At 37.3% G+C, this 15,442-nt stretch overlaps 1 protein-coding gene across 1 annotated transcript in view; it reads right to left on the bottom strand.

Moving 5' to 3' along the window:
• Positions 1–1,132: 1,132 nt before the first annotated feature.
• ME1 (malic enzyme 1) overlaps positions 1,133–15,442 on the bottom strand; it is a 225,237-nt gene continuing 210,927 nt past the window's right edge. Inside the window, exons 12-14 of the mRNA XM_038002209.2 lie at positions 12,168–12,341; positions 4,573–4,671; positions 1,133–2,828 (exon numbers count right to left, since the gene is read on the bottom strand). Coding sequence (XP_037858137.2) covers positions 2,658–2,828; positions 4,573–4,671; positions 12,168–12,341 — 444 coding nt within the window. The 3' untranslated portion in view covers positions 1,133–2,657. The remainder of the gene's footprint in view (positions 2,829–4,572; positions 4,672–12,167; positions 12,342–15,442) is intronic.

The raw sequence follows: 15,442 nt of genomic DNA, 5'->3' as shown, positions 1-15,442 counted from the left end.
GCACAAATTAGTTTTTTTATCTACTTTATTGAGGCATTATTTACAAAAATATTTTTGAGTAAACATTTTCCTCAGACTTCTACTTCACTTCTCTCATGGAGATGCAGTCTTACAGCTATTGGTATATAACTGTCTCTTCTAAACCTGCACCGTCCAATAAGGTGTCACTCACCAGATGTAGCTACTGAGACCTGTGACTAGTCTGAACTGAATTAAAATGTAAGTGTAAAATACATGCTGGATGTTGAAGACAGTATGAACAAAATAAACTATCTTAATAATTTTATGTCAATTACATGTTGAAGTGATAATATTTTGGCTATATTGGTTTAAGCAAAATATATTATTACCATGAATTCCACCTGTGTCTTTTTTTAATGAAGCTACTACAAAATTTAAAATTACACATGGGACAGTGCTGTTCTAGACTGTAGCCTCGGGAAAGGAGAACAAACTATAAAGAAAGATGAACATGGATGTAAAGCTTACTTTCTTCATTTATTAGTTCTATGGACTTGACCAGTTACTTAAAATATCAACTTCATAAGGAAAGTGAGGGGACTATATTAAAATAATGTATGTGGGATACTTGACACCTAGTAAGTAACTATCTAATGCTTATTTCATTATCTTTCCCTAAGGACAAGGAAGTGGCTCACATATCACAGTATTCAGAATACGTGATTACGTATGTTTGTTTTTCGTTTTTTGTTTTTGTTTTTTTTTCTTCCTGAGACAGAGCATCACTCCGTCCCCCAGGCTGGAGTGCAGTGGCACGATCTTGGTTGACTGCAACGTCCAGTTCAAGCGATTCTCATGCCTCAGCCTCCCAAGTAGCTGGATTACAGACATGAGCCATCAAGTCTGGCTAATTTTTGTAGTTTTTAGTAGAGACAGGGTTTCACCATGTTGGCCAGGCTAGTCTTGAACTCCTGACCTCAGGAGATCTGCCCGTCTCACACTCCCAAAGTGCTAGGATTACAGGCGTGAGCCACCGTGCCCAACCACATAAGTTTTGAATGAATGATGTTCCTACTGAAATTAGCAGTTATTAGAATATTTTAGAAATTCATCATACATAATCATATGACCCCAAGACCCAGCATTACAATGTAACATTTTAAGAAAAAAGGACAATTATTTTATATTTTATTCATTCACCTTTTCTATGCTTTAATAAATCTTTTGCATAGGTAAACACATTTAGTCAGAGCTATAAGACAACATAGAAACAGACAAGAAATACATAAACATTCTGATTCTTCTCCAAATAACTATTTTGAGGAAACTCTTGACTATAAGTTACCTTTAGAAATACCTTAACCTCTTCTGCTCATACCTAAAACAATATGTGTAACCTTCAACTTTCAATAAAATCATTTTATAGTATAATTTATCTTGAACATCTTATACTCCTTAAAGCATTACTTCAAAAACAAAATTCTTCAAATAATTCTACAAATAAATAGCAAATGTCATTGCACCTTAGTTTTATAACTTAAAATTTTTCCCATTACTTCAAACATTAGTTTCTGAAGTGAATTAATACAGTCTGGGCATATAACTACTCTTTCTCATAGAATGGTATTGGTCATCAAGATATTTTAATCTTATGTAAGGACAATTTCTGATACTGAGAACTTAATTATAATACCTTCTCCAAATTCAGGGAAAAGTGAGATGATTATAACACAGTTAGTTCTTAGTTACCTGAGTTAATTAAGAGGTCATTCTGGCAGGTAACTCCAGTAGGAACCTAAATTGTCTGACTCCTGAGATCTTTAAGAGGTCAGTTCCTCAGGCAGCCCTTTCTCAAGGATCTTAACTATATACTCTCCTTTCAGACCTTCTCACTGTTAGGCTGCGCTGAACTGAAGGTGCCAACCTCTGGACAGGGGCCACAGTCCACAAAGTCCCTGTAGCAACAGTATGGTAACTGAAGGATAGGATGCTTGATCAAGGGGAAGAAAAAGTGCTTTCAGGTGGGATTTCTGACTCAGGATCAAGGTAATAAGAGCTTTACTCTATGAGATGTAACAATGACAAAAGAATATTAAAATCTAAGGCTGTACAAGGCATTGTAAACAGCAGTGATCTTTCTCTTTCTTAGAAGTGTTAAAATTCGGTTGCACAAAAGAACATATATGATCTAGGACTGGAATAAAAATACCTGAGAAGTTATCTTTCTCTAGGCAACAAAGTAGTGTTATTTCTGCTTAGCAAAAGTTCGCCTATGCCTAGATTCATTTCTACCTTTTTTTTTTTTTTTTTGAAAAGTAGATTTTAACAAAATGGTCAACAAAATAATTATGGGTTTTAATGTTGGTTATATCAATTTATTACTAATTTTGGTCTTCCCATTAGCTTCCTGTATAAAAACGATGAGTATCTCAGTAGTAGGTACAATAGCTTTTAAAGAGAACGTAGGCAGAATAATTCAGATAGAAACCACAAATAACCAGAAGGCAAAGTGAAGCAAAATTGTCTCATGTGATGTTTATCCCAATTTATATCGTTATTCTTCTATCAATTTTTAGACTGTTAAAATAAAATCTTAACCTAAGCATTTTATGAGTCATTATAAAAGATTCCAACCTTTAAAAATTATGAAAGGTTTAAAGACCTCATTAATGGAGTTAGAAATGTTTGCTATTATCCTACTGATCAACTTTGGTCTGTATTTTCTGGACCTCTTCAGGCCAAGAATAACAATCAGGTAGGATCTGGTCATAATCAGCACTATACATCTGGGAGCGGACAAACGCTTCTTTGTTCTGAGGTTCGGGATAAACTGTGGCTGTCTTTTCTTGGTATGCGTCTTTCACAATCTAGACATAAGAAAAGAATATTAATTATTTTAATAAATAGAGGTAATGGTGAGCCCATGTGAGTGGAAGTTTTTATCCATTTCAAAAACACTGTATATCTTACGTTTGCAAAAACATTAAGTGTTTTATAATAAAAGCACATATAAGCAATGAAGATGTAAGGAGCACTCCCTTGCTGTCCCCTGCTTTTTTTCTCCTCTAATCATAAGCTAACTCCTTTGCATTTAAATCTCTAAAATGAACTTAAAATGATGATATGCTATTCAGTATATTAATAATTTAAACTACTTAAAAACTAGCAGATACATATTAGTAGAATATATGAACATACTTTTTCATAAATAGATAACCAAGCAGATTATTATGTAAAGGTTTTTGGAGAATTACTTCTTTTTTTAAGACTCTACCGTATTCAGTCAACAAGATAAATAATGATATGTGACTCTTAAATGGTGTTGTTCAGATAACTTGCTAATAGCTTAAGCTAGTGATTTTCAATCGTGAGCAATTTGGCCCCCAAGGGGATGCTTGGCAATGTCTGGAAACAGCTTTGGTTGATACAACTGAGCAGATGCTACTGACATCTAGTGGGCAGAGGCCAGGAATGCTGCTAAAGACTGTACAATGCCCAGGACAGCCCCACGACACTTACTGACCCAAATGTCCACAACACTGAGGTAGAGAAACACCAATTTAAACATATAACTACTGTCATGGCTAAATTGTGTTCCCCCCACCCCAAATTCATTGTTGAAGCCCTAACCACTAGTACCTCAGAAAGTGAGTGTATTTAGAAATAGGACCTTTAAGGAGATTATTAAGTTAAAATGAGACCGTTAGAATGGTCTATAATCCAGTTTGACAGGTGTCCTTATGAGAAGGGGAAATTTGGACACACAAGGGTGTACACACACAGAGAAAAGGCCACACGGGGACACAGAAAGAGGGCAGCCATCTGCCGGCCAAGGAGGGAGGCCTCAGAGGAAACCAAACCTGCGGACATCTTTTTCTTAGACTTCCGGCTCCCAGAATTATGAGAAAACAGTTTTCTGTTGTTTAAGCCTCACAGTCTGTGGCTTAAATACTTAAAAATAGTTATACATAACAGTGGTATGTAGTTATCCAGCCCAAGAAAACTAATGCAATTACACTGTAAAAAAAAAGTTCACTTATCTTCCAGTTTAGTTACAGAAAATTTCTCTGTCTTTGGGTTCTTCTTGGCAAACTCCTTCAGCAGCTCATCTGCCACCCCAACGGCTTTCAAGTTCTTTGCCCTCTTTATTTTGCTTTCCGCCCAGTATTATCAGTTGTGATGCGTCATTTATGATGCCATATATTATAGTGACATGGATATGGATGGTGGTTCAAGGTCTAAATGTTACTCTACCATATCTGTAATATTTTGGTAATTATGACTAATGTGATATAGAAAAGAATAACTTTAAAAGGGTGAAGTGGGAGAAATCTGGCTGACAGAAACCCCTAATGAATTATTTAAATTTTAGGAGAAAAAACAATGGTAGAGAGGGAAATTAATTATTCAGCTCAATACTTCCATTCTTCTCTGAGGAGCAAATGTAGCTCCTAAGTTCTACAGTGTCAGTGTGCCTCATTTCTCTGACTTCTGACATAGTGAGGTGATACAGATATACATTTCAAGGAAGCAGATTCTTAATATTTTAAAATGTGTATTTAGCAAGAGAAGGAAGGAAAAATAATGAAGCTTGAACAAGAGCGGTTTTACCTTTTCTGCAATTTTCAGAGAAACATCTCTAATAGTATTCAAAGGAGGATAAAGCCGACCCTCTTCCAAGTGTTTATCTGACACTTGCTCAGCTATAACCTTATGAAAAAAAAGAAAGAAAAAAAACATTGATACTTCACACGATACAATGTAGCAGTTATGCAAATAACTAAGTAAATGGTTACATATAATGGTCCATATAAAAACCAGTTACATTAATGTGATTATCTAATTTCATCCCCACTTCTATCAGCAAAGAAACTAAGCCCAGAGAGGTGTGGTGGTGGTTGAGATCACACAATTGGTGAAAAAGATGGGAATAGAATCCAGGTTTCCTTTTAGTCCACTTCCTTTTCTATTGTACCATGAAATGCTAGATACTTTCCAATTGATACATTAGGGGAACAAGGGAAAATAAAAGAAAGAAAGAGGCAGATGATAGAGTAATGAAAATGGATCCTTGAAAGCAGAGGAGGACAGCTATCCAAGGTTGAGCATACCATTACTCCCAGCTCTGAGTCATATTCTTGTGCAAGAGGTAGAGCAAAAGGCTGAGAAAGCTAGTTCAGAGTCTCACTACAAGTAGGATTTTAATTTTACACAGACTCTGGATTATCTAAATCACCTAAATAGCCTCAATATTTGCTGTCCCCAAATCATTCCCTAGTTCCAAATCAAACAGTGTTAAATTTTGTATTGAACCCTAAGGCAGAGAGGGAGACTCAGTAACCCTGATGTTCTCTCCAGTTCTAAGACTTTGATTAAATTTCTAGATGGGGGCAAATCTAAATCAGTTTGTACCTGGGCTTTTGTTCCATGAAAATGTGGATGCAAAGAGGGAGTATGAAACCTTCCTCTTTTGTAACATTTTAAATAATCAAATATTTATTTTCAGTATATCTTAATATCTTTTAGATTTTTAAATAATGAAATTATTTCCAAAATATTATTTTTTGCCATCAGCAAATATATATGAACTGAACAAGCATAACACTACAGAGAAGCTAAAAAAAAGTGTAATTTAGTGAAACAGAGTATGGGAAGAAAAAGAGAATGCTGAAAGAGAAGACGGCTTAGGCTAAAGGTGAAATATGGGTGCTAAGAAATCCCGAGGAAGAACAGTTCTGGAAGGCCTCATAGTGCACAGTGGCTTGAAAGGCAAACCTACAAGAAAGTCTGGAGTTAGACAAACAGAAAGCGGGTAGGCATTCCAGACAAAAAAAAAAAAAAAAAACAGAGTCAGACCAAAGGCAGAGACGTGTGTGAGCTGGATTCAGCACACCCAAGTGTGCTGTCCTGGGGGAGCAGAGGGTCTGGGTACAGAAATAAGGACTGGTGCATTTTCAATGTCAAAAAAGGAGTTTGGAGTTAAATCTTGTCGGTGACTAAGGACTTCTGATGAGGGACAATTAGGCAGAGGTAAGATGGGGGAAGGGAGAGGGAGGTAAAGTTACTAGTATAACTATTTGTTTGATTAATATTGCTCTATATAGTGTACAAAATATTATAACATATAATTGTAGGGTGTTGACTATAATTTTATAATAAACTCATCATTTAACTCATTAATTTCTTGCCTTTTTAACAGGATGTTTGCCCTAGAAGTGGTGAGGGTCCCAAACTTTAGGACAAAGAGACATTAACTATTCCACACTATCAGGAAGTCACCAAATAAGTGGGGCTTGCCATCTAGCTCAGAAGTGGAATCAGTCCTGCCAACCCCACAACCATAGCCATCCCCTTCCAGAAGACTGAGCTGGTGAGAGGCAGGGAAATTTGCTGGAACCATGGTTGGCCTACTGGGTAATGTAGTGGCTTTTTCCTCCCCTCTTCTTGGTGCATGCTACTCCTTCTTAAAGGTCTATGGTGTCCTCAAGGAAAGACTTGGGGGCATTGTGTTCCCCTACTCAGCTTGAGCAGTTATAGATATGTGTACTTAAGCAGAGAAGAGAATGGGAAAGGGAGAGCCAGACAGATAGGGTGGCTGTAAGCTGTCTGCATTCCCATCAGTGGATCTGGTATGGGTACATGAGTTTCCAAGGTCAAGTGGCCACAGCAGAGGTGGCCCCTGCATCCCTGGAGACCTGAAGAAGTATAAGGAAGCTAAGGTGAAGCCAGACATCCTACATCAGAGGGCCAGATCTGGACCCTGCAAGAGAGGATTAGAAGAGTTAATAATTGAGTTAATAAAAGAGATGTTTGCCCTTTTCCATGCTCTTCCTTCTTGTCTCCAACACATTTGAAGAAGTAGGCCTTAACAAAAAGAGGGAAGAAGTTTCTCAGAGTTGAGACACACATTTCCCCACAAATTGCTCAAAGTGCTAGCATCAGAGAAAGAGTGAAAGAACAGATGGGTTTTCTCTACCTGCTACTGCAGGCCTCTCCTACTGCAAGGAGAGCACATGACATTTCAATTGGATATCACATTTTGAACTGCACAGATGTTTAATTATTGTTCACTGATGTATTCCCAGCACTCAGAATAATGCCTAGCATATGTTAGGTATTTAATTAAAAGAATATTAAAAGAATGAGTGAACTGAAAGTTATGGGCTCTTACTAAAATGTCACTAAGATAAACAAGAGGAAGAGCTGGTGGAGAATGATTTAAAACAACGACTGGGGCAAAATAAAACCATTTTATGTTAATTGCTCCACTGAATTGAAACTTTTAAAAATTTTTGTTAATTCTTGTTCTGCAAAGGAGATGTGGCAGATTTAAATAACAATTTCTTAGATGTTAAAGCAACAACTTTTCTGGGTGTCAGGTATTGTTATTTAATTGGATAGAAAAAAATGAATAGCACAATGTTAAAAAGATGTCAGAGCATGGTGGTTGAAGGCTCAGGCTCTGGTGTGAGGTAGACCTATGTTTGAATTCTAATTCCATCAGTTACTATCTGTTTGCATTTGGGCAAATTAATTTACCTTTTTAGGCCTCAGTTTTATCATCAGTAATATAGGACTAATAATAGTTCCTAATTCATAAGGATTAAATGAAATAAATGCCAGCAAACAATTTACCACAGTGTCTGTCAGAAAAGTATTCAATGAAACTTAGCTATTTTGTTTTACGTATGTATGTATATATGTGAAACAGGCTCTCACTCAGATTGCCTAGGCTGGAGTGCAGTGGCACGGTTTTGGCTCACTGCAACCCTCCGTCTCCCTGGGCTTGGGTGATTCTCCGCCTCAGACTCCTGAGTAGCTGAGACTACAGGGGTGTGCCATCATGCCCAGCTAATTTTATTATTTATTTATTTATTTATTTGTGTGTATTTTTTAGCAGAGACAGGGTTTCACTATGTTGGCCAGGCTGGTCTCAAACTCCTGAGCTCAAGCGATCCACCTGCCTCGGCCTTCCAAAGTGCTGGGATTACAGACGTGAGCCACCGTGTCTGGCCAATTATTTTGTTTTAAAACAGAACCAATAGGCAGCCCACATAGCCAAATGGAAGCAAAATAACTTTTGGTGTCAGATCTGGTTCTACAGCGTATAGGTTGTTAGCTATTTGATTTGGGGCAAGTTCTATAACGAATCAACTTCAAGTTGTTTCAACTATTTCTATGACATAATATGTGTATTCCACCCATAACCACCTGCACACTGCTGGCATTCAATGTCATTGTTTCTTCTCTAGGATGCCACACAAATGTTATTTTAAAGAGATTGAAGACAGTCACAGGACAGCTGAGTAAAGAAGAATCATTCTGAATCCTTACTCTCCATGTGTGACTGTCAAACAAAGAAGGAGCCAAAGAATTGTGAAACCAAATCAAGTAGCAAATAGTTGACCATGGGGAGATGCACTAAATGTAAGGAATTGATTCTAGGGGGAAAAGGAGGGGGCATACAAGAGTCCTAGCCTGGCTCTCATTAATTAAATCATTTATTTAAAAACTCTTTGCTGCCTTTGATGTGCTTTGGTTGTCTCTCTCTAATGACATTGTGGCTAATTTAAAATAATCTCTCTCTATTTTGTTCTGACATTGTTATGGCAGTTGGATTTCCAATTATCTTAAGCAAGGAAAAGGTTCCTCTAGATACTATTGTCCATGATGATTCTCTAACGGGTCCTCTGAGAAGATATCAGAAAGGAGTGGAGCAGGGCAGATGAGAAGGCACCAGCCCATGATTCAGGAGGAGTGGTGTGAAGAGAGGAGGCTGAGATTTGTCTCCAGGTGTGAACAGGAGGTGAGGAGTCTATTCCCAGGATACACTATACACCACACAGGGACAGGAGGGCTGATCACCAGAGGTCCAGAAGACTGTCTACAGTGCCAGGAAAGCCAAAAATCTCTTCATGATATAAAAATGTCCAGAAATATTCTTCAAGATTGGTACTAACCCATGACATTTCCAGTTCCATAAGAGATCCAACTAGTATTTTGACAATAATTCTAACAGTTATTAAATTTGTGGTTGCAAAACAAAAAATTCAGATATATCTCCTACATATTACTCTTGTTAACTACAAAATATAATCTAGACAACAAGTACTTTTCTTCTTTTTGGGGCCATCTGGTAGTGAATGTCTGTGGTATTGTATTTATTCTTCTTGCTAAGATACATGAGTAGTTCTATTTAATCCTATTCAGAAAGTATTTACTAATTTTCTGCTTTGTGCCTAGCATTGTGCTAGATGCTACTGAAGTTTTAAAAGAAGTATATGGAAGACTCTCTGTCTTTAAAAAAGATAATCTACAGGCCGGGCACGGTGGCTCATGTCTGTAATCCCAGCACTGTGGGAGGCCAAGATGGGCAGATCACAAGGTCAAGAGATCGAGACCAGTCTGGCCAACATGGTGAAACCCCATCTCTACTAAAAATACAAACATTAGCTGGGTGTGGTGGCATGTGCCTTTAATCCCAGATACTTGGGAGGCTGAGGCAGGAGAATTGCTTGAACCAGGGAGTTGGAGGTTGCAGTGGGCCAAGATCACACCACTGCACTCCAGCCTGGTGACAGAGCGAGACTCCGTCTCAAAAAAAAAAAAAAAAAAAAAAAAAAAAGATAATCTACAATTTAGTTATAAAGGCAACACCTAATCTTTTATAATAGGAAGCTCTCATGAGTGTATCATAACCAGAAATAAAATTAAATGTCAAAGTGTGTAATAAAGACAGCCATGACTAAGGAGAAAGATCAAGATGAGCTAGACTTGTCACAAAAGGATCCCAGGATGTGGTGGGATTTAAGCAGCACCGTAAAGGACAAGCTTAGCTCATTGGAGAATAATTCTCAGGTCTTTCCAGGCAGGATAAGAGATAAAGCAGTTACACAGGCATACATATGCATGGTGTGTTTGAAGGCTATGGGATGAGGGAGAATGAAAAGAATGTCAAGCTTCTAAGCTTTGCTGCCTGCTTGGAAAGGGGGTATCACTAATAAAAATGTGAATGCTGGGAGTGAGGAAAGATAAGTAAGGCTTTCATAATGTTGTGTTTAAGGACACAGTAGGGCGTGTCTGTGGAATTACCAAACAGGCAACTAGAGATATGGAAAAAGATGAGAATAGAGATACACAGATTTGGCCACTACTAGAATGAAGATAATAGAAATAAATAAATGAATGAGATCTTCGAAAGCATAAGAAAAAGAGAAGAAAAAACTGGTAACAAAAAATGAATGCTAGAAAAAAACCCCTTACTTAAGAACGAGATGAAAAGGAGACAAAGAAAATGAGTGGGGACATAATTGAGATGATGTAAAAACAGAATATTGTGTTGAAGCCTAAGAGAAAACCATAGAAAGGCCAAAAGATACAGCCAGAGAGATCACTAGCTATGATAAGAATTGGTGATGTGGTATGTTGACAACACCACATTTTTTTTTTTCCTTCAAACTGTTTTTGGGTAGTGATTATTACTTTTCTTGGAGAGTAAATTGAAAATACTTTTCATGGAATTTGGCACTAGAGGGTGCTAGAGTTATTTAGGAAAGAAAACACTGACTACTACAAGTAACCAAAACTCTGATGTGGCTATTCTAAAAGACAATGATTACATTTTCCTTAATGCAAAAACTTTTACAGGCTCTCTTAGTAATTAGACATCCATTTATGTTTAACAAGATTTTCTGAGTTAAAGAAAACCTGAGACATCAGCTGGAATGCTTTTTAATACAGTGAAGAAAACGACAGGAGAACATTGTTGCTTCCAAGCATCTGTTCTCATAGAATGATGCCAGGTGCTAGCCACCAATATTATGTTCCTTTAGATCACATCAGTAACATAAGAATCTTTGTCTACATTCTTGGGGTTCCTCTTTCACAATGGAAAAAATATTTGCAAGATAAAAATATTTGAATATCAATCAAGTTCTTTGGATCAGTTCAGCTGCAAAGGTTTAATCGTAAGAGAAGAAATTCACTCAAGTTTCTCATCCACAAATGGTAACCTGTTCAAATCTGAAAATATATCAACCTGATGAACATTCTGATTACCAAAAGCTCATGATTACAAATATATGCCCAATCACTGTATCATCCTGCTGAGGCTTGGGATGGGGAGGGAAGCTGATAGGAACATACAGCTCATGATATCTCTTGTGCCAGGAAGTATCAAAGTCCTTTGTCTCTGACCTAAAAGTTTCATGTCTTCTGTCAATATCTATGAAATTGTGGCTAACTTGTTAGCTTGCAAGTAGAGTAAAATCTCAGATCTTTCACAGTTCATGACAGTACAAGATTCCCCAGTGGGCTTGCTTTGTGATGTTCTGAGAATCTTTCCTCAAGGCCCAGACAAAGCTCACTTCTCCTATTATTTTAATGATTTAATAAACAACTAATTTCCTATTTTGATTTAACTTCTGCTTAAATACTAGGGTGGTTTCTGTTTCCTGTACTGAACCCTGAGTGATAAACATGTTCACTATACCATATCAGACTTTCACTTTAAACCTTCAAAATGCCATTCATTATTAAGCACTGTTCTCAACAGGGAAATATTTACCACTTAATCATCATTTGGAAACAATTCTTTTTTTTGCTTTTTTTTAGGTAACAGTCTAGCTCTGTAGCCCAGGATGCAGTGCAGTAGCGTGATCTCAGCTCACTGCAACCTCCGCCTCCTGGGTTCAAGCAGTGCCCCTGCCTCAGCCTCCTGGGTCGGGGGATCACAGACATGCACCACCACACCCGGCTAATGTTTGTATTTTTAGTAGAGATGAAGTTTCACCATGTTGGCCAAGCTGGCCTAGAACTCCTGGGCTCAAGTGATCCACCTGCCTCCGCCTCCCAGAGTGCTGGGATTATGGGCATGAGCCACCACACCCAGCCCTAGAAACAATATTTTTAATTGTCTCATGACTGTCACAGAACTTGATCTGATGTGTGAAAACACAAAAATGTTCCTCTTACGAAATCAAAAACACAATTTTTCTAATGTCTACTGAAGAAGAACCTTTTGTTTGTGAGTCAGTATGAATATGCTACCCACCCCTTATTCCCCACTGGGAAAGATTTTCTCTTCTTCAGACTTTACTTCTTTCAGAGAGTAAGCTGAGATGCTAGATAAATGAAACATTAGACAACCTAGGCTGAGCACACTTGGTATTTTAAACCCTTGGTAAACTTAGAGGATTTTACAATACCTCAGCAGTAGTGAGGAAAATCTTATCTGTGATGTGCCTCAATCCACACGCCACAACACCAAGAGCAACTCCAGGGAACACATAGGAATTGTTGCCTTGGCCAGGATATAGGGTCTGTCCATTTGGAAGAGTGACTGGATCAAAAGGACTGCCACTGGCAAAAATTGCACGTCCCTATAACAAAGACACATACAACTCACTTTTAAAAGAAGCAGAATATTTTAAAACAAATGTATCATAACAGAACTATCCCATAGCCTAAATTATAACTACTTAGAAAGAAGTCTAGTTTTTTATTAACTTGCTACTAAGTCTGGACAAGCTTTTGTGAGGTTGTACAACCAGTTCTGGAATGGGTGATTATTACTATTCTCTGTCTTACTCTTTACATCCAGGAGGAGCATGCAAAGTACAGTATGCCCTAAGACTATCACTCTATTCTCTGCAGTGGTTCAACCCATAGGCTCATCAACCATTTTTATATAGGCTTCCAATGACAGACATCTGAAGATAAAAAATGATGGGCTAATATTTAAGTATTGAAAATAATGATATTTTAGGTTGGGGTTTAGGAATCAACACATTTCCAAAATAAAAACTGGGAAAATCATACATATTTCTATATTGTAAAGAGTTATATGGGCTGGGCACAGTGGCTCATGCCTGTAATCCCAGCACTTTGGGAGGCCGACAGGGACAGATCACTTGCTGTCAGGAGTTTGAGACCAGCCTGGCCAACATGGTGAAACTCCATCTCTACTAAAAATACAAAAAGTAGCTGGGGAGTGGTGGTGGGTGCCTGTAAGCCCAGCTCCTCGAGAGGCTGAGGCAGGAGAATCGCTTGAACTCAGGAGGCAGAGGTTGCAGTGAGCTCACACCACTGCACTCCAGCCTGGGCGACAAAGCAAGACTCCAGCTCAAAAAAATAAAATAAAATAAAGAGTTATGTGGAGAATCACATAGGAAACAAACTCATTGGCAGGAGTAGAATTGGCAAGGAAGAGGAAGATTAAGTTATCAATATTTTTCAACAATTGTCTTCATTTTGCCTAGTATTAATATTTTGTCTTAATTATTTTGAAGAATCTCATTTATTGCTTGCTTTAAAAAGGCATTAACTTGGATGGGCATGGTGGCTCACACCTGTAATCCCAGCACTTTGGGAGGCCAAGGGGGGGCAGATCACTTGAGGTCAGGAGTTGAGAGACCAGCCTGGCCAACATTGAGAAATCCCATCTCTACTAAAAATACAAAAATTAGTGGGGTGTGATGGTGAGCGCCTGTAATCCCAGCTACTCAGGAGGGTGAGGCAGGAGAATCGCTTGAACCTGGGAGGCGGAGGCTGCAGTGAGCCGAGATCATGCCATTGCACTCCAGCCTGGGTGACAGAGTGAGACTCCATCTCAAAAAAAAAAAAAAAAAAAAAAAGGCATTAACTAAGGGCCTGTTAGGTGCCGCATTTCATATTGCTAATCAAAACAACATTTGTCTGTAATGGTGAGAGTGGACATCTAGTTGAGAGTATTTAGGCTTCAAAGTAGGAATCAGAAACCCTCAACAAATAAAGCGTCACAGTCTAAGAAATCTATTTGAAAAGTCTAAAACATCAAATCCCCAAGGCATAGTTTAAACGATGACACGATGGGTTTTAACTTTCATATCTCTTGGATCTAGAGTCTAAATAATGATATTAACATTAACCTGTTTTTAGCAAATGTCATAACATATCTTTTAGTTGTTCTTAAAGTTATATAACATAAAAATTCAACCTTCTTTGAGATGTAAAAAGATGAAAATAGATGAGGCAGAGAAACAGAAATTCTCATCTAGCTGTTTATAAGACACTGTTATGTTTTGCACAGAATTCAGTTTTGTTTTCAGACAAATCTGATACCTTAAGCTCTTTAGCAGATAAAACACTTTGTTATAAACAACTTTCTAATGTAGCTAAATTATTACTTCATATATAAAGGTTTCGGAAAATTATATTTGAGAAAGAGGCTTGTAACAGTATATATCTCCCCCTCCTCCTTCACTCCCACTCTTCCTGCCTTTCTGTAATGACCATATTTTAAGGAGAAATGTCATTAAATAAATGATAGTACTGTAGCTAGCTAAATATTCTCATATATATGTTACTAACATGGTGAAGGAAATCTCCCCATACCATTTTTGGATTATATTTTTATGGTTCAATAGTCTTTTTGTATATTGTAATTTAACCTTTCCTATCCTCACCTGTGCCTGCAGTAGCAGAAACTCACATCTAGCAACAGGCAGACCTTTCCTTTTTCTCCAATCCTTTAGCCAAACTGGTGTCTAAATTTTCATCCTCAAAATAACTTTCAATGTTTTATGTAGAAAAACAGAATATTAGGCAAGATGATAAGAAAGATTTGAAGCCTACATTTATATCAGACACATTCAAAGTTTAAAACACTACTACATAAATTTGGCTAATTTTGTTTATGTGTATTATAGATAAGTCTCTTAACCCTTGAGGCCTGTTGAGAGATATTAAGACAAAATAATTAATTAAACACTTGTTTATTATATGCCACGTATGTGCAAGGCATGATGCTAAAATTTTGTTGTTGCTCAAAGGACTTTTTTTTTCCTTTAAGGATTTAAGGACTACTGAATAATGTGGGGCAAATGCCCCAATCTAGAGATGAGATAAAAATTAAAATTACTGAGAACACTGATGCCATCCCAAATAAGAGAGATAAATAATGGAGTGGCTCCTTGCCAAAAAAAAATCATTAATTCTAGTATTGAGCATTTAAGGATATATGATTAAAATAGAGCCATTAAGTTCCAGTTAGTGCAGAGTGACATAGCTTTCATGTTTACCTCTCTAGTTCATTTTGGATTTATTTCCAAAATAAACATTTTAGATAGATATGACTCAACCTCTATTTTGTTGTAATGATATTTTAAAGTCTTTTAAGGGAAAAAGGCTCCTTTCAGCATATCAGCCAAATATATATTAGTACAAACATGGTATAAAATAAATCATAGTAAAATATTGAAGCATTGAGGATGCCTATCCCAATCTGGCTGGATGTCAAGATAGTTGCCCAAATGTTCCACCCATAGTACCAAAACCCAAACCCAGGATTTAGCAAAGCAAAAATAAGGTTGTGGTTTTACATTGTGTGCTTCAGTGTTTGGGAATAGCTAGTTAAAAGCTATTTTAATAAGCCTCTAGAAAAAGCTTCTTCCTTTCTATTTAACTTTTATGTGTAAATCTTAGATATTTCCAAATCATTTAT

This window comes from Chlorocebus sabaeus, chromosome 13 (assembly GCF_047675955.1).
Source record: "Chlorocebus sabaeus isolate Y175 chromosome 13, mChlSab1.0.hap1, whole genome shotgun sequence".
In the NCBI taxonomy this organism is placed as follows: Eukaryota; Metazoa; Chordata; class Mammalia; order Primates; family Cercopithecidae; genus Chlorocebus; species Chlorocebus sabaeus.
This window is presented reverse-complemented; position numbering and strand designations above follow the sequence as displayed.